Below are 18344 nucleotides of genomic sequence, written 5' to 3'. Positions count from 1 at the left end.
CCTCATGGCATGGGGATGACGAGATGATCCTCTCATGGTGTGGGGATAGAGGGACGATCCCCTCATGGCGTCCCACAGCGCAGACCCGGCCCGCGGCCCCCAAACGCCTCCAAGACCTCGGGGCCCAGGGCAGCACCACGGCCTCAGGTCGGGTAAGGTGGAGCCGGTCCCTGAGGGAGCCAGTCCCGAGGCGGGCTCCCACCACGATCCGTGGTGCCGGGCCGGGGCTGCCCTTCTCCTTCTCCTCCTCCTCCTCCTTCTCCTCCTCCTCCTCCCCCGCGTGTGCGGTGCGCGGCCGCATGTGGGGCGCAGGCGGCGGAGTCTCCACCTCTTCTGGCAGCGGGAACCTGTGGCTGCCAAGCTCCATTAAAGCCATCAGCAGCCGGGGGGACGCGCTCCGCGGCGAAGGCGGGGTGGGCTGTGGAGCTTTATTTTAAAATATATACTTTTCTTTTTTTCGTCCCCCCTTTATCGCTTCGCAAGGCTCGGGCTGAGCAGGACGCCTGAGGGCTGAAGCCGGGGTGCCGCCGACGCGGGCACCGGAGCGCCGGAGGCGGCCCATGGCTGCACCGCCGGGCGCCGCGCCCCGCTGAGCTCCGCGGGCACCGGCGGCGATCGCGCCTCTGGCCGGGACACACAGCGGGCACCATGGTCCGGTGCTGGTGGCTCGCAGGGCTGCTCGTAGGTAGGTGCCACCGGCGGCCGGTGCCGTCCCGCGGCGAGAGGACGGGAGGGAGAGCGGGTGGCGGAGTCGGGGTCGTACCCTCATGAGGTTCCCCGTCACCTCCCTCACCCATCCGGGCACAGTGAAGGGGCAGGAGCGGGCAGGAGGGTGCAAGGGGTTGAAATGCAACGAGACTGACTTTATGGGGAGTGCAGGGGGACAGCGAGGAGTGTGCAAGAAGTGTGCGAGAAGAGCGCAGCGGACTGGGGAGGAGGATGCAGGAAAATGCAAGGGGAGTGCGAAGAGGGTGCAAAGAAGCGGCGAGGAGGGGGCGAGAGGACCAGGAGGAAGTCGCACGGCGGGTCTCGGTGGGGCCGGCTCCGGGACGGGGCTCCCGGGGTGCCCCCGCCCGGGCAGAGGCACCTGGCGCCCGGAGCTCGCCGCTCCCTGCCCGGGTCACCCCCGGCCCGGGCAGGGTTTCCCTCAGCCTCGGTGCCCGCCCGGCCCGGGCAGGGCTTCCCTCAGCCTCGGTGCCCGGCCCGAGCAGGGTTTCCCTCAGCCGCGGTGCCCCGCCCGGGCAGGGTTTCCCTCAGCCTCGGTGCCCGGCCCGGCAGGGTTTTCCCGCCGTGCCTCCGCGGAGTGCCGGCAGCGCCGCAGCCCCACCGCCGCTCGCCGGGGCAGGGACGGGCGGGGAGCGCCGCGGAGCCCTGGGTTGCTCCCCCCGAGCTGTGGGATTGGGAGCGGGGACTGAGCCCCTGAAGCCTTTTCCCAGAGAGCGCCGTGCAGGGATGCCAAAAGGGCTGGCGGTCCGGTGCTGAGCTGCCCAGGGAGGTGCTGGCAGAGACAGTCGGGCATCCCCTTTGTCACCGCAGCTGTCCCGAGTATGGTGCACGGAGAGCATCGAGCAGAGTTTAGCTGCAGGAAGGGCTTAAAGGTGATTTTCACTGGAGTAGGGAATTCTCCCTAGGAGAATCCAGCACCTGCCCTGGCAAGGGACAACCTCACAAGTAGCCTCCTGCTCCAGGGACGTGGTTCTGAGCCCCAGCTGTGCAGACAGACTCGCAGAGCAGCACAAGCTGCATCTCTACAGCTCCCTTTCAGAAAGGCATCTTTCAACCCCACGGTTTATTGGAGCAGTTTCAGAAGAAAAGGTTCTGGCTTAAGAGACCATATGGGAAAACAAAGGCAACTGTGCTGTGAAAAATACACAAAATTATTTCTGTTTATGACAAACAGCAGAGTCTGAGAGAGACTCCTCCATCCTCAGACAGTATTTTCCTAGGAAATGCAGAGGAAACCCTTGGGTGAGACTCCTGAACAGAAGGGACAGGTGAAAGGAAGGGTGGGAGGATGTCCCTGAGGGCCCTGTGCAGTCTGGACACTGAAAATCCAGGCACCTGGTTTCTACTGCTCTTTCTACCACTTAGTTAACTCGTCTGAGGTTTTGGGCAGCAAAACTCACATTGACTCACCTCTCCAGCTCAGGGCTTAGTGATCAAGGCAAAAGAACTGTGTGGTGACAGCTATTGGGCAGTACTTGCATTAAGTGTAAAGGACCAGACTATAGAAAGAAATCTCTGAGCAGGGCACTTCTGTAGAGTTACTTTCCTGTTCTCCTTATGTGGGATCTTTGTCATGTGTTTGAAAAATAAAGCTGAGAAATATGAATTCTCTAAGTATCTTACTAGGTCAAGTTGCTCTGCTCAGGGATCTGTTATACTGCATTATGTAAGTTTACTCACTGAAGTCTAATTAGAATAATTCTTTCTTAAATCCTCATGCAGTTTCTCTTAGTCCAGTCTAACCTAAACTCTCTGCTTCTTGCATCTGATGTCAGTGAGAGAATTTCTATTGCTTTCAGTCAGAACAGAAACTGAACCTCAAAGTAACTGTTTAAATACCTAAGTCGGACCCAGAACTCATTAAAATCAGAGCAAGCTTTGCTCACTGTGAGCAAGACTGGCATTCTGCATTTTGCATAAGGCTGAACATTAGCATGGGCATGACACCAGTGCATAATTAGTTGAAAAACCACTTTAGTTAGGTAACTGGATCTGACTTTGGAGTCTCCTCCAGAAAAGAATCACTCATTCCTGGAAATGTCCCCTGAGACCTGCTGAGTTTTACCTAAGCTTTCATTAAAGTCTGTACATTCCAATAACATGGCACTGATATTTTTCATGTGTAGCTTCTCCTACATGGTTTTAACATAAAATATCTATTCTTGCTTTCAATGTTTACTTTTAAGTTTGAAAGTGACAGTGTTGAGGTAAAATAAGATCACAGTTGCATTGAGTTAAGAGATTAGCAAGAGAATCCCATAAGTGATAGAACAACACTCAGCATAGAGATGTGTGTCTATTTACACAATAATATATCTGTTCCTACTACTAAACCAACATCATTGTCTTTGGTTCAAATATTTATTTGGTTAATGTTTACTTAGCTAATTTTTTTTACCAGGTTGGTGGTTTTTATTCTTCATTTCTCAGGCCAAAAAAAATCAACAACTAATGTGCTATGCTGGATTGTGTGATACGACTCTATTTGTTCTTTCAATAATTATAGGGTTAGCCACGTTTCAAAGTATATGGATATAGATAAAAACAGGGCTGAGATGTAAAAAAAGCACAAGTGAAAAAAATATTGTGTGGTTTCTATATTTTCCCCACAAGCACAAATTGTTGAGTAAGGAGATTTTCAAAAGCCAGAAATTGCTGTGAAGAAAACCAAAGCTGGAATCCAATGCTAGGGGAGGCTGCATCTGGCAGAACAAAGTTTGGAAAGAGGTTTTGCTTTCAGTGGGATCCTGTGTTTCCCCACAACAGAGCATATGTCATCTGTAAAGACAACGCTTTCATGGGTGAGATACAATCACTGCTAAAATCAACCTCAAATTAGGAAGCACCTATACAATGCTCTTACACAAGTGCTTTGGTTTTCTTATTCATTTGCCGAGGAAGATAAAGGTGTGAAAGAAGGGAAACTTCCTGATTTTAAGATGGTGTATCTCAGATATAATAATCCCAAGAAACTGACAGTGAGAACGTGAGAATTTCAATGTGTAACCCTTCTTCTGTAGGCTAAGAGTGCTGCCAGAAACTGAAAATGTGATTCATAGAACAGCTCCTTCTCTTCCCATTTTAATTTGTGTAAGATCTGAGGGGTTAGTAAGCTGCAATCTGTGGGGTTTTCTTCTTTAAGGAGTTAAAAGGTCTCATGGTTTAAAATGCAAAATTAGGGCAGTTCTGTTTCCATGTCTTAGAAAAGAAGCTCTGATATTTATTCTAAATGCCAAGGCTTCAGGGTGTTAAATGATAAGAGGTTGAAATCCATCATTATTTTTGAGTTTTAGCAGGGTGATGGTGTGATAATTGTGGCTTTCATAGTGGTGTTTTCTCATTTTCAGTGAATAGCTTATTGAATCATCACGGTTTGAATTCAGCTGAATCTGAATGCTGCAAAGAAGCTCAGCTCCTGTGGCACTGTTAGACAGATATTTGGATTGGTGCAAGCTCCACTTACAGCTGATGTGAGGGGACATAAATCAACAGGAGAAGTCTCACCACAGAGTGCTTGAAGAGATTTGCTTGAGTTTAGATTTTAAAATCATGCTTTAAACTTGAGTGTATGTCAAGCACTGAAAAAGTCCCCCATGGTTTCTCCTGGGTTAATAAGAAACATTGACAAATGTGTGACATTTTGGCCTTATCTAACTCCAAGACTGTGGTCTTTGGAAGCAGCTTTCTCCTGGCACTCCGAGATCAATGTATACACCAAGCTCCCCACTGAGACAATTGGATTCACCTTGTTCACACTCTCACTAAATCCACAAGTGCTGGACACGGCAAGTTATGGCTTGGCTCTCCCCTGTTGATACAAAAACACAATGACATGTTATTTTTAAAGCTTTTCAGAGAAAAAAGAAGTCATATTTCCCAGTTAGCCTGCCTGGAAAAGACAGACGAGAATATAAATGACAGCAAGGTTTTGCTGCAGAAAAGCTCCCAGAGTTTGTTAGTTTTGAGTAGCACAAGTCCTGTTATTAGATTATGCAGCACGTAGGTTGAATGTCAGCTTTGATTTTAGCATCTGTCGGCAGAGTTTAGGAGAACTGGAACGCATCAAAACTTGGCTAATGTGGACAGGCTAAACAGTAGACTGAAATTTCAGGCTATCGAGAAACCACACCCAGACCCCAAAACACATGTTAGAAGTAACTTCAATTCTGTGCTCCAGCTGAACAAGTAACCTTTTTCTGTGGTCACTTGTGGCTCTAAGTTAAACGTGTGTGTATTGCTGGTGTGGGCTCTGGATCAGTTTCCCTCCTTTCTGCAGAGCTTTTTTCCTGAGGATGACTGTTTTTGAATGCCCTTCTCATCCTTGGCTTCACAGGAGCCAAGTAGCCTCAGAGTATTAGATCCTATTAGATCCTAATTTTATTACTATAAACAGTATCCTTGCAGCAGCGCCAAGAGCCCTGTTGTGTTAGGTGCTAAATAAAGGGAGAACAAAAGGATTGTTCTTGCTTTAGTGGGTTTATAACCTAATTTCCTGGACTTAGATTTTCAGCAGTGAGTACTTGACATGGCAGGGACCTGCTGGGATTCCCAGCTGTGTCCAGCAGTTTAGTACCTATTGCAGTTGCTTAGGTCTCTACATCCCTAAATGCCTTTGTGCATCCAGCCCTCATTTCTAGTCCCATGGAGGCCAGGGAGGGATTCTGAAGAGCAGTAAGTGAACAATGTGCTTACACAGGAGAGCAGCTGTCCCCCGTGGGAGCAGGGAACTGGGGCGGCTCCGTAGCAGTGGGAGACTGAAAGGCCACTCAGATTATCCCGCCAACTCCCTGCCAAGAGCGAGCTGTTCCCTGCTGAACTCATGCTTTGCTCAAGCCCTCAAATCCTGCCAAGCAAGTGGACTTAGGTTGCCTACTCCATTGTGCCTCGAGAAGTTCACTCTGCCATACAAGCCACATGTTTTTCCCCTCTTCATTCGCTCCCAACAGAATCCTTTTATTCACTGCAAGGAATTCCTTCCTTTCCTTGGTGTTTGTGCTTTGTGAATATTTATAGGCTGTTATCATATCCATCTTGCTCAGCCAGGCTATATGTACTCTGCTCTTTTAATCTTCCTTTGTAACTCAATCCCTCCCACCCCCTCATCATTTTTTGTTGTTCTACTCTCAACTCCCGCCAGTTCCAGTTGCTCATTTTGCTTTGGGTAAATGCTGTATTTATGTTAATATTATGTGGTGGGTGGTCCTCTCTGCACTCTTGGTCCATGTGAGTGATTTAGACATTTGAAATGAGGTTGACATTTTATAGCCAAGCCATGGCTGATTACTGGTTCTGCTCTTCAAAGCACTCCAGGAAAAAATATGCTTAGCCATCACTATTAAAAATGGCCATGATAGCCACTAATAATGTGTCTGTGCAGGGGTTCAGGGGCACTGCCAAAACCTGCATGGGTGCTCCATACATTTATAACAACAGTGTGGCATTAATTTCACATCCATGTGCTGTTTTTTCAGTTGGGTTTCCGACTCATCTGAATTAAAGCATATAGATGTAATATTTGCAATTTGGTAAGAATGTGAATTCTGGTTAGAATTTAACTGAGTCGTGATGGTACCCCAGGGTATTGTTCAGCCTTGTTTTTATTTTGGAAAACAAATGCTTCCCTCCATTTGCTCTCCCCAGCCTCTCACTGTTTAGGCACCCAGGGGGTTAGAGATCTCACTGTGGTCTCACCTGTCTCACCAAAGTGAAATTAAAACTTGCAGCAGTTCTCAAGTAAAAAAGCTCTAACATCACCTTTCTTTCCTTTGTTTTCCTTTGGGTTTTGGTTACATATTTACCTGTGCCAAACTTACATGGCAATACTGATCAGTTTAACACAAGTCATGGCGTGTTAATGCTGTGAGTTCTCAGATTTTGGCTCACAGCAGAGCCCCCTTCTCAACCCTCTTGCCCTCCCTGCTGTCCCTGGCTGGGCTGCCCAGTGCAGGGCTGGCAGCAGGACGGGCTCTGAGCCAAGGGCCAGTGACCCCTGAGCTGACCACAGTGGCTGGGCCAGCTGGGGCCATTGGGCTGCCTGGAACTGCTGCTCTGTTCTCCAGTCAATCTTTTGACACTGGCCAGTTTAGCTGTAGGAAAAGTGTGGGCTGGTCTGAGTCTGTGCAGCATCTGGGGCTGAGAAAGAGGAACATGAAGTGAAATGGCTCCTGTCTCTCTCAGGGCAGCAAGGATATTGTGAGTAGAGCTCTGCTGTGTAACCTAAGAGTGTTTTGGTGAGCATGAACTGCAGGAGAGCTCATGGGAGAGTGGACTCACGTCTGGCTCTTGGGCTTTATTTTGTCACCACAAGTCCTCTGTCCCGGCTCTTACATGTCCTGCTTAGTTCACCCCATTTGAGAATACCATGATCTGTAAGGTCAGATCTTCCAACCCAAACCATCTGTGATTCTCCCTATCCCATTTCTCCTCCTTTCCTCAGTGTTTGCTGTCAGTTTATGGGGATGGGCATCTTCTGAATAAGGTGCTGATGAGAATTTCCTTCTTACAGACTCCAGTAAAACTGGGATCAAGCCCTTGTGTCCCATTTACAGTGGTAGGCTTGATTGTCTTTGATGTAAGCAGCCAGAGAGGCAGTTTGAAGAAGCCATTTTATTTAAATGTAGTTTATACTGAAGAAGATCTTCGGGGTACTTCTCCTTCCTCCCCTTCCCTAAATCCCATCTGTCTTGTCATCTGTTGCTGCACATGACACTTAACAGGAAAAATACATTATTCCATTATTCCAAGAGCAAAATATTTACTTCTCTAGTGCCTTTAAAACCCCCAGGCAACTCACCACAAGCCCTTCACTATTTTAATTTTGGATATGAGACAGATCAGGCAGTGCTCACAGCCTTAGAACAAAGCCAGGCTAGAACCATAGAATGGGATGTCTGAACTCAAATGCCATTGTGCTGAATGTATGAGGTGAAAGTATGTTTTGAAAACTTCTCTAAAATCCCAAACTACTTGGGACTTTTGAGTCGGCTGAGTTTCCTCTTAGGATCTGCAGGATTTCATGTGTGATTATGCTCAGTGTGCAGAGGAAGCTCAGGGTGATGCTCTGCAATGATAGTTTGTGGGTAATACAGTTACTGTGCCAGCCCTGAGGGCATAACTGAGAAACATTTAGTGAATTCAAAGCATTTTATGAATATCATGAACTGAGCACCAGCCTGGTGAGACAGCTAAATGTGAATATACCCATTTTACAGACAAATAGGAGAAGGGATGAATAATAGAAATACTTTTCCAGAAACCAAACAGTGCTCCAGTGAAAGCACTGGTATCCTCCCTCAACCACTTGACCACATTCTGGCTTCAGTTCAGGGAGGCATTACTAATCAGGAAAAATGCTCATGCACTGGCTTAATTTCAAGCACATGCTTAAGTTTCACTGCAACCAATTAGACTTAAGCGTGTGCTTAAGCTCTGTCCTGAACTGTGTTCAGTTTGCATTTAGGCAAAATGCAAGGTTCTGCTGTGATACACTTTTCCATCCCCAGTGGGTTATATTTAAATTTTATAACTTTATAATATAATAATATAAAATTTATCTCTTCCCACAGAGCTGTTCTCTTGGGAATGCCTTTTTCTGAGTGAATTAAAGGCACCACTAACTTAATCTCCACACAAATGCAAGAAAAATTGATTTGCTAAATACAACTATTTTGTTTGCTTCTAAAAGAATGTTTATTCCTTTAGTGGCTAACCCAAAATCCATTCTGTGTGCACTCAGGAGAGGAAAATGCTAAAGAAACACTGTTTTGCTGTGTTAATGAAGTCTGTGTGGAAAAGTGTAATTCACTTATGCAAAATACATTGATACATTTCTTATCGCCTATTTCTTTCCAGTCTGAACATTCCTCAGAAAATATCAAAGGTTTTATGTCATCTCTAAATGAAGAAATGTGTAACGCTCCGTGACTTCAGGCCCTGATCTTATCCCTGTGAATGGGTGACTAACTGAAACATTAGAATTATAAATGGGAATGATAAATTCTGGCCATAGGAGGCAATAACATGTAAGAGATAAAACAGTCCAGCTCTGGAGAAGAGCTGATCCACAGTAACTAATTTGTTGCAAACTGTAATATATGCATTTTCTCCTCCATTTATGAAGAAACAGATGTGTGACTCAACTTTGCTTTTTTCCAGAGTCAATCTGCTTGGGGGTGCACAAACAAGATTTGTTTCCAAGGAGGAATATGACAGCATTTCTCTCTTGGTTGATGTTTTTTTCCTTTAGAAGTGAGAAGTGGCTCTGCATCTGGAGCATTCAGCTCTTGTGTAGCACAGGGCTCTCATTTCCAGGCTTGGCCGTTGCCTCGAAATCTTCCACCTTAATTTCACCAACAATTTACTGTGAGGAGAATTTGAGAATTTCCATTTCTGCCCTTCTTGTCAATTTGATGCCGTGGATCTGATTTTCCTGGACGTGGTTTGTACAAGTGAGGGTTGGAATGGTTGGTCACAGCTGCTGCTGGAGCTGTGTGCTCAAGGCTCGGTCCGGTTTGTGCTGATGGCAGTGAAGGCTCTGCCTCTCCCTGCCTGAGTGCTTGTGCAGCGCCCTGCTCCGAGGCTTTGGGCTGATCCTTGGGATGCAGCACGCACTGGGAAAGCTGGGAAAAGCTGGGAAAATCCCTGTCTTGTCTAAGTGCTGTGCTGGGGAGCTCTCTGGAAACGCTTGTGGTTAATCGATACAGACGGACGGCAGAGCGAGCGAGGGGGAGAGAGAGATCACAGTTAGGGAGGAGAGATCACAGTTAGGCATTTTTTTAGATTTTCCTATGAATGAGGATTTTTGTCTTGAAGATGAATTGTGAATAATTCCTTCCTCCTGCCTGAGAACTCTATAGAGCAGTTAATTTGTGTCACTCTTAAGAAAGAGGAGCTGCTCTGATGCGCTTTACCAGGGGCTGAGTAACAGAGTGACACATGAGTGACAGCCACTTTATGCTGCTCTTGGAATAGAGAGGTGCTCTAACTACAGATTTTAGGCCTGGGACTAAACTTTTCCAGCTTGAAAGGATGTTTGGATCTGGTGGAGCTGGAGTATTTGAGGGAGGAAAAAAGCAGTCACAAATTTTGGACACAGGCCAATAGCTTTTGGTTTGAGGATGCATCCAGCTTGGAGTCTTGTGCACAATTAAGTAAGACAAAATCCTTAGGAATTCCCATCATGTCAAATATTTACATTCTGGACGCTTTTTTTTTTTTCTTTTCCCATGAAGTTTGATCCCCATTATAAAAATTCCCTTTTGTATTGAATGTGTCAAAATGCAGTGCTTGCATTGCCAAAGTGTCTTTGCTCCCAAACAATGTAGACTATTAGTGTCTCTGCCAAGAGTAGCACGAAGGGTTCAGCGAGATATTGAAGCTTCTGCTGCAATAAACACACGCAGAGCTCAGCTTGTGAGTTGACTGGGTTATATTGTGTATATTTTATAGCTGCATTCTACGTATCTACAGACTGCACTGATACCTCTAGAGTCTTTCTGTGGTTATGGGCAAGAGCAAATTTGACCCTTATGTCCATTATTACCTCTAATACAAATACAGTTCTTTTTTAGTTGACTATTCTCTAGGATAATAATTTTGTGTTTGTTTGAAGTGTGGTTTCGTTTGGACTGCCCTTGTTCTGATGACTCTCCAGTACTTAGGTCTCTTAGGGCAGTCAAATGAATCTTGGCATATTCTGAGTGTGAGTTTAAAAAAAAAGCCCCAGGAGCAGGGAGCACAGAGGACCCCAGAGCAGAGTCAAGGCAGAGCTGGGCTGAGGATACAGCTCCCAGCTCCTAATGCCTCTCCTAAATAGGCACCCATGGGGCAGCCTCACACGTGCTGCAGCTGCCAAATTAGAGGTTTAACTAATAGCAGGGGGTTTTGTCATCCCATATTTTCCCATTTTCACATGGAGACTCACAGGAACTGCATTTTAGGAAGCACGAGTGCAAGCAATGGTGAAGGAGTTGGCTGTGCCTGCTCACCTCTTCCAGCCCTTAAGGATGGTAAGAGCAGTGCAGTTGTGAGTCTGCTCCCAAAAGAGCCCTGAACTCTAATACTGTGTCTTTCCAGCTGTTTCATGTACTCCAGAGATGGGTGAGGTACCAGGAAATGCAAGGCTGGTTCCCCTGGCCTTTGGGTGCTGCTCTCCCACTTCACTGGGGGCTTCCCTTTCCATGTGTTTATTCCTTTTGTGGTAGTTCAGGCTTTGTGTGCTCACATACATAAATACACAAATACATTTCAAGTGGCCTGTAAAATGGCAGCACCATAGTGAAGTGGCTGAATTTGTCCATCAGATAAAAGTCTGAAGTTATTGAGTGGGATTCCCTCTCCTTTTAGAGGGGATTTAGTGGAGCTCCCTCTCCAGGAGCCTCTGACTTGCACAGCAGACATTTAATTACTGAATTCCCACCTGACTTCGTCCAGAGCTTGTATATTGTGACTCTGTGTGTTCATCTCCTTGACTGAGGCACGGGGTGTGCAAACCTTTCACATCCTCATTCTGTGGGAAGGCGACACATAGATGTTGGATCTTTTGTTCCAGCTGATAGCCAGGCTGGAAAGCAACCTGTGTCCTAACACTGGCATGGAGTGAATAAAAGTTGGCTTCAAAATATCCAGCAGACTCCTGGGTAAAATGCAAAGTGCAGCTGGAGCAAACCAACCCCATCTGGGCTCGTAAAGCCCTGGCTGGGCTGAGCTCCGCTGGAACCAGGGTCAGAGAATCAGCGGGGTTTTAGGAGCAGCTTCACTGAAAGCTCTTCCCATGGTGCCATGAAGAGGGAAATCCCAGGTTTCTTAGAGAAGCAGCCCTGCAATGAGTGCCACAGAGTGCTTAAGCAAAGAGTGAATAATGTGTAGGAATATGTGTGCTTATGTGTGCGTGCATGCAAAGGTCTTCAGGATTTAGCTGAGTGTTCACACATTCCCTAAGCCAATAACATCCGTTGTTATGGGAAATGAGGTAAGTGACAGAATTACTGTCCTTATGGCGGGCGACAGGCGAGGCCAGCGTTCCCATGCTGTAATTCCCCGTTCCAGCCACTGCCTCAACAATAGCATGAGAGGGGAAGAACACCAACAAAGAGCGCTCCGTTTTATTTGAAGGTTTCATCTAACAAACCAGTTAGATTCAGATGAAACTCAAGTCGGAAACTTGAGCGAAATAAACCCCCGCGTGTGCCTTGCTGGGGGTTTGCCCGGGTCAGTGCCCGCGGCGCTGACCCCGCTCCCCGTGTCCCGCAGCCTGCGCGGCCGCGGAGCCGCGCTGCCGCCAGCAGCTGCGCCACCTGCAGGACAGCGCCGGGATCGCCGCGCGGCTGCCGCCCCGCCTGGAGGGGCGCTGGGTCTCCACCGGGTAAGGCACCCCCGAGCCCGGGTAAGGCACCCCCGAGCCCGGGTAAGGCACCCCCGAGCCCGGGAATGCGCCCCAAGCCCCGGGAGGGCACCCCCAGAGCCTGGGAACCTGCCCCTCTCCCCTGACGATGCGCCCCTAAAACCGCGGGGAAGACACCCTATACCATATGGGAGGGAACATCCATCTCAAAGCGCCCCAGATCCCCGGGAACGCGCCCTTAACACCCCGGTAAGCCACCTCGTTCTTCTGGGAAGGCACTCCCATCCACTGGGAACACATCCCCAAACTCTGGAGGATCTCAGAATGGACCCGCAGAGGCCCCGGCCCTCAGCACAGCTCCTGTCCATCCCCGTACAGCAAACTGTCCAGCAAGAGGAGAGTTTCCTTCTCCCCCAAGCTCTCATTCCCATCTGGAGGAGGGTGGGACCCCTGGATGTCCCTAGAGCCACCTGCTACTTCCCCATCAGGATGCAACTCAAATGGGCAGAGCAACTTTAATTCCTGCTGCCCTCCACACTCCTCCTGTGGACATGCCTGAAGTGTAAGGTCTCTGTCCATCACTTTCAGATTTTAGTAGCAGATGCCCAGGCTGTAAAGCCACCCAAGGGTGGCCATCATGTGTGGGAGGCTCTTGCCCAGGAAGCTGCTCCCAGCTCTGTTTGCACCCCAGCTGCCTGGGAGGGATTTCTTTCTTTCTCCCTGTTCTGCCGTGGCTCAGCGCTGCCTTCCCGCAGGTGTGAGGTGCGGCCGGGACCCGAGTTCCTGACCCGATCCTACCTCTTCTACACCAACCGGCTCTTCAAGGCTCTGCAGTTCTACTACTGGGACCCGTCCTGCCGCGAGCCCTCCTACTCGCTGGTCATCAAGGGCAAGCTCCGGCTGCGCCAGGCCTCCTGGATCACCCGCGGGGCCACCGAGGCCGACTACCACCTCCACAAAGTGGGCATCGTGTTCCACAGCCAGAAGGCCATGCGGGAGGTGGCCTCCTGGATCAACCAGACCTCCGGCGAGGGCTGCCGTGGGTTCCTGCCCCCGGGGCGCTCCTGGGCTCCGGGAGCCCTGTACGAGGTGCTGAGCGCCAAGACGGAGCGCGACTGCACCGCGGCGCTGGGCTTCGCCATGCACGAGCTGAGCCTGGTGAGGGTGGAGCGGCACTTCCAGCCGCTGCTGCAGCCGCAGCAGAGCGGGAGCCGGCTGGTGGAGGAGCTCTACCTGGGGGACATCCACACGGACTGGGGGGAGAGGCTGCGCTACCGCCCCACCGGCTACCAGCGCCCCTTGCAGAGCGCCCTGGTAAGGACGAGGCCTTGGCACGGTGCCCTCGCTGCCGCGGGGCTCCGCCAGCAGCTCCCTGGCTGTTCCAGCCACACCTTGCAGCTCTTGGCCCCTGCGGTCCTAAAGACACGCGGGTGATGGTGTGGGAGCCTGGGGTGTGTGGGGCTCACCCTCTGCCTTCCTGAGAGGACAGGACCGGGGTGGGTGAAAGCTCAGCAAAACCAACATGGGAAACAAGCCCGCACTGACATGGGCCTGGAGCTGCAGCTTTTGTTTGGCCGTGTTTTCCGAGGAAATGCAGTTTCCTTGTTTCCCACACAAAGTCAGTGAAGGCTTCAGGCTGCACATTGTTAGAGCCTGTCTGCTCTGCCCTTCGTCTGCCCTGCTCTTCATCTGCTCTGCCCTCTCCTTGCTCCTTGGGGTGTGCTCCAGGCTGAGGGGAACAAGGGATCTGCCATTAACTCTTCCGCCCTTGCTGCAATGCCAGGAGCACAGGAACTTGCCCCCAACACAATAATGTTATTACACAAAAATCAGACTTCCATTTTGATATACATAAGACTGAGCAGAAGACTTGGGTTGCCTTTTATTCTATTTTATTTTGTTTTATAGCAACTTAGTTTATTCCCAGGAAAGCAGCTTTCCATCTGAATTGAAGCTGATCAAATCAGAAATGGTGGAGCAGTGAGATGGGGTGAAAAAACCTCTCTGAACTTTGCCAGATAGAAGGGAAATAAATCTAAAAAAAATATATTTTGGGGCAGCATTTCCCCACACCTCCAACCACACCAGCTGAACTTTGAAAAACACAGAGCAATACCCCTCTCCCTCTCAAAAGTAACATTCTCAATTTGGTTAAACTTGTATTATCTTGGGCCAAAACCATATATATGAGCAAAACCAGATGGTAAACATAAACACTTTTAAAAGTTAATTTAAAACCAAATCTAAAGATACTGAAATTCACTCTCTGAATGCAGCCCTGTAATTAATCAGCCAACAGCTCTCCAATGGACCCGCACATGATGTCACCACTTGGCCATAATTAGAAGCTGCCATACATTAGAAATAACTTCACACGACTGGTTTAAGCAAGTAAGGGTTTTGGCTCCATGTCCATAGTGATAATTTTATTGGGCATAGGATTTTTTTTTTAAATTTTTTATTTTCTGTGAACTGACATCCATTTGCCTGTGCTGGTGAGTTATACAGCTATGTCAGGAATTATTTTTTAACTCTCTTTTTGAAAATACCACTCTTTTCCCCTTAAATTTATATCTGTTTTAAAGAAACCCATTCTCCCCAAATTACCTTTCATTATCAAAGAATTTCCTGCCTAAGGAGAGCATATATATTTGCCAACTTCTGGGATTATTTAGCCATAATGTACTGTGTACTGTCAGCACTCATTACTGTGACAGTAGCAGTAAAGCAAGCTGAAAATGACTAAATTACAGTAGACTCCAATCAACTTGCATGTAAATTACCCACCCTACAGTTAACTACTGAGTTATTTAACCTTCTTGCCTATGACAGTTCAGTAAAGATTAGCTCGTGTTCTAGAAAATTATATAACGTTCCAACCCTGCTTATTTAAAAATAAATCAGTTGTGATATATGAAGTACAAGAAAAATTTCCAAGCTACACAAAACCTCTGCTGGCAGCGGATCAGGGCAGGGCTGGTTTGACTCAGGGGAGCGAAGGTCAGGGCCCCCTTCTGCCGAGGGTCCCTTTCTTCCCCGGTTCTGGGAAAACCCCGCGTCCCCCTCCCGGCTTATCCCGCATCCCGGGATGTGGGAGCAGGGGCAGGATCGGGGCGAGGGGAGGCAGAACACCCTGGGCTGTCCTGGAGCTGCCCAGGGTCACAGCCTCCCTCATTCCCAGGAGTTCTGTTCTGGCACAGCCCAGCGCCCCCATCCTCACCCAGCCACGGAAAACTGCCGGGAGCGCCCTGGGTGTCCCGAGGGAGCCTTCCCCTCCTGGCCCTGCCCTTGCCCTGGGCTCCTCCCGGGCTGTCCTCAGCACAGCCGCTGTCCTTCGGCTACCAGAATAGCAAAGAGCAGGGCAGCGCTTTATCCCCTTAATCTGCTCGGCAGCCTGTGCCAAGCTCCCCGCAGTTCCGCACCCTGCTGTGGGCGAGGGGAGCCGCAGCTTTTGAAATATTCTGGAAGGTTTGTTGTTGGTTTTTTTTTTTTTTTTTTGCTTCCCAGTTGGCAGAGCTGTTATTTTCTGTCTCCCGCAGCACCACGTGCACCCCTGCCCGGCGTGTGGGATCGTCTCCAGGGCCGACGAGCACCACCCGCCCATCCTGCCCGCCCGGGCCGCGCTGCCCCTGCAGCTCAGCGGCAGCTGGGTCAGCACCCACTGCGAGGTGCGCCCCGCCGTGCTCTTCCTCACCCGCTACTTCACCTTCCACGGCAACAACCACACCTGGCAAGGGCATTACTATCACTACTCCGACCCGCTCTGCAGGCAGCCCACCTTCACCATCTACGCCTCCGGGCACTACAGCCAGGGCATCCCCTCGTCCAAGGTGCGGGGTGGCACCGAGCTGGCTTTCAAAGTCACCCAGGCTCGGGTGACGCCCATGGACGCGGTGACGGTGCTGATGCTCAACTCCTCGCAGGCGGGAAGCTGCGGGCTGGCGGGCTCCTGGAGCGCCGGCGTGGAGCAGGATATAACACCCACGAACGGATGCTTGGCTCTGGGCATCAAGCTGCCGCACACCGAGTACGAGCTGTTCAAAACGGAGCGGGACTCGCAGGAGCGCAGCCTCCTCTACATCGGGGAGCGGCCCACGGACGGCTCCAGCCCCGACAGCCCCGACAAGCGACCCACCTCCTACCAGGCCCCTCTGATGCAGTGTGCTGCGGCCCCGGAGGAATTCTCCAACTACATCAGTCTGAAATACGTGGGAAGAAAGGATGCTAACGGGATCGAAGCACTAAAACCTTTGCCTGTGGCCTTTTTGTTGTTTATAGCACTTCTGTTTTTAAGATGGGACTAGTTATCTCTTCAGGTACAATGCAGAATTCAGATAAATCTTGGTGCTAGCGTGATTTTTATATCCTTCAGATGAGCACATCTGGAATCAGTTTTACTCAGATTTGGAAACACTTTTTAAAAACACCCACTAGTGAACGAAGCCAAGGAGATATGCCTGACTCCACACTGTTTGTCCTGTGGCTTTATTGCCTAATCTCCCTTCTTTGCGTGCAAATTTAATGTACTGACACGGATGCACTGCACATTGCAACAGATAATTTAGCATCATGAGGGGGGAAAAAAGTGACATCAATTAAAATTGCTGCTTTGAGCTTTTGACATCGCTAAGATTTAATCAAGAGCTTGATTCAGATGTAATTCAAACATCCAAGTGTTGGCTGCTGAGTTTCTTTGAGGTTAAGTTCCCTCCCATCACACTCCTTTTTGCTGTTCATGCAAATTTAATCTGCAGAGTCAGTCAGCAATAAACAGTCAGCAAGTGTTCTTGAGAAGGGCACGGTTCACATGCCTCTTGCAGTTTACAGATATTTTCTGCACTTTGCCTGTGTATGTCACACACAGGGACCCACAAACACTTGGAGATGCCCAGAACAGCTCTCACAGAGGGCTCAACTTTTCCACCTGACCCTGGGCATAGATTACAGTAGATGGAAAACACTCTGTGCACAGCTCCAAGGCTCAGCATTCCCTGGCTGCAGCACTGCATCCCTGCTGCGTTAGCCCAGCTCTCCAGTGCAGTGCTGCCTGGCTGTGAGCTACCAGCAGTGTCCCCGTGTCACTGCTGCCATGCCTGGCACAGGCACTGCCACCATGCCCCGTGGGAAGGGAAAGATCCCTCACCAGCCCTCTCAGGCCATGGATTTCCACTGCCTCCTCTGCAGTTACTGGCACAGCAGCTGTTAATGCAGCTCTCCTCTCAAAGTGTCACTTCCAGCCTCATTCCTGTACAGATGTTTTATAAATCTGCCTCTGGTGAACAATGAGCTGAAGAGATGCTCAGATCAGACAGCACAGTCAGGTCAAACTGATTCCTACTGACAAGCAGGACAAACTATGAAATTATATTCCCTGTCTGCTGCAGCTAAGCATCATATAACTTCCTCGAGAAGCCCTTCTCCAGCAGCTAAATCCTCTCCAAATAAGCCTATATATCTTACCCACAAAAGATATTTTGTTAAAGCAGCTATGCAATAGCCACCTTCTTAATGCTGTATTTACGAACTTGCAGCTTGTACTTAGATAAATTATGGGGTTTATAACACAAAAATACTTTGGGGGGATCTGTACATTAATAATTCAAATGAGATGCTTATTAAATGCATTACAGTTGTGACATAAATGTTGTCAGCATGTTCACATGTTCCAGGCATGACCCAGGATTAGTCATGCACATAAACAGTTCAACTTGAAGGTGACACACAAAAGGGCCAGGCTTGGCTGCCTTGCCTTGGGTTCCCTCCCTAATCCCTGGAGACTTCAGCAGGCAAATCTTATTTCCAGTCTTGGTTGTGCTTTGTTCCCTGCTGCTGCACGGAGATCCACGGGCAACTGAGGTGATCCCAGAGGAGGTGGTGTCTCCTTGGGGATGTTCCCGTTGGGGTGCTGGGAATGGGCAGCTCAGCTGCACCCCCTGTAAGCCCACACGGGCAGAATTCTCCATCAGGAGTTTCCCACCACTGTGCTCACCACAGCCCAGGGAAGGGCTGCTGTGGCTCCCATCAGCACAGGCCCCTGCTCTGCAGGACACAGACGCCCATGGCAGAGCAGGGAACAGCCTTGTGCTGCCTTTGGAGCGTGTGTGGAAGAGGGACAGGGCAATTCCTGCCCTGTGTTTACCCCCATGCATCAGAGCTGTGTGCAGATATTGTGTTTCATTTACATGGCACCAAAATGGATTAAACTTAACAAGAGCAGGTCCTGCACGGTGTAAAAGCTCTTACAAGGCCAGAGATCCTTTCCAGGTGGGGATGGGAT

At 49.2% G+C, this 18344-nt stretch overlaps 1 protein-coding gene across 1 annotated transcript; it reads left to right on the top strand.

Annotated features, from left to right (window-relative positions):
• The first annotated feature begins 321 nt into the window (after positions 1-321).
• Positions 322-17703, top strand: APCDD1L (APC down-regulated 1 like). Its single transcript, XM_039719396.1, has 4 exons — positions 322-685; positions 11977-12088; positions 12823-13381; positions 15607-17703. The coding sequence occupies exons 1-4, from the start codon at positions 649-651 to the stop codon at positions 16369-16371; spliced, it is 1473 nt and encodes a 490-aa protein (XP_039575330.1). The 5' UTR covers positions 322-648; the 3' UTR covers positions 16372-17703.
• Positions 17704-18344: the final 641 nt, after the last annotated feature.

Source organism: Passer montanus, unplaced genomic scaffold, assembly GCF_014805655.1.
Source record: "Passer montanus isolate IOZ18808 unplaced genomic scaffold, ASM1480565v1 scaffold41, whole genome shotgun sequence".
Taxonomy (NCBI): Eukaryota; Metazoa; Chordata; class Aves; order Passeriformes; family Passeridae; genus Passer; species Passer montanus.
The sequence above is the reverse complement of the archived record's forward strand: the minus strand, read 5'-3'. Positions and strand labels throughout refer to the sequence as shown.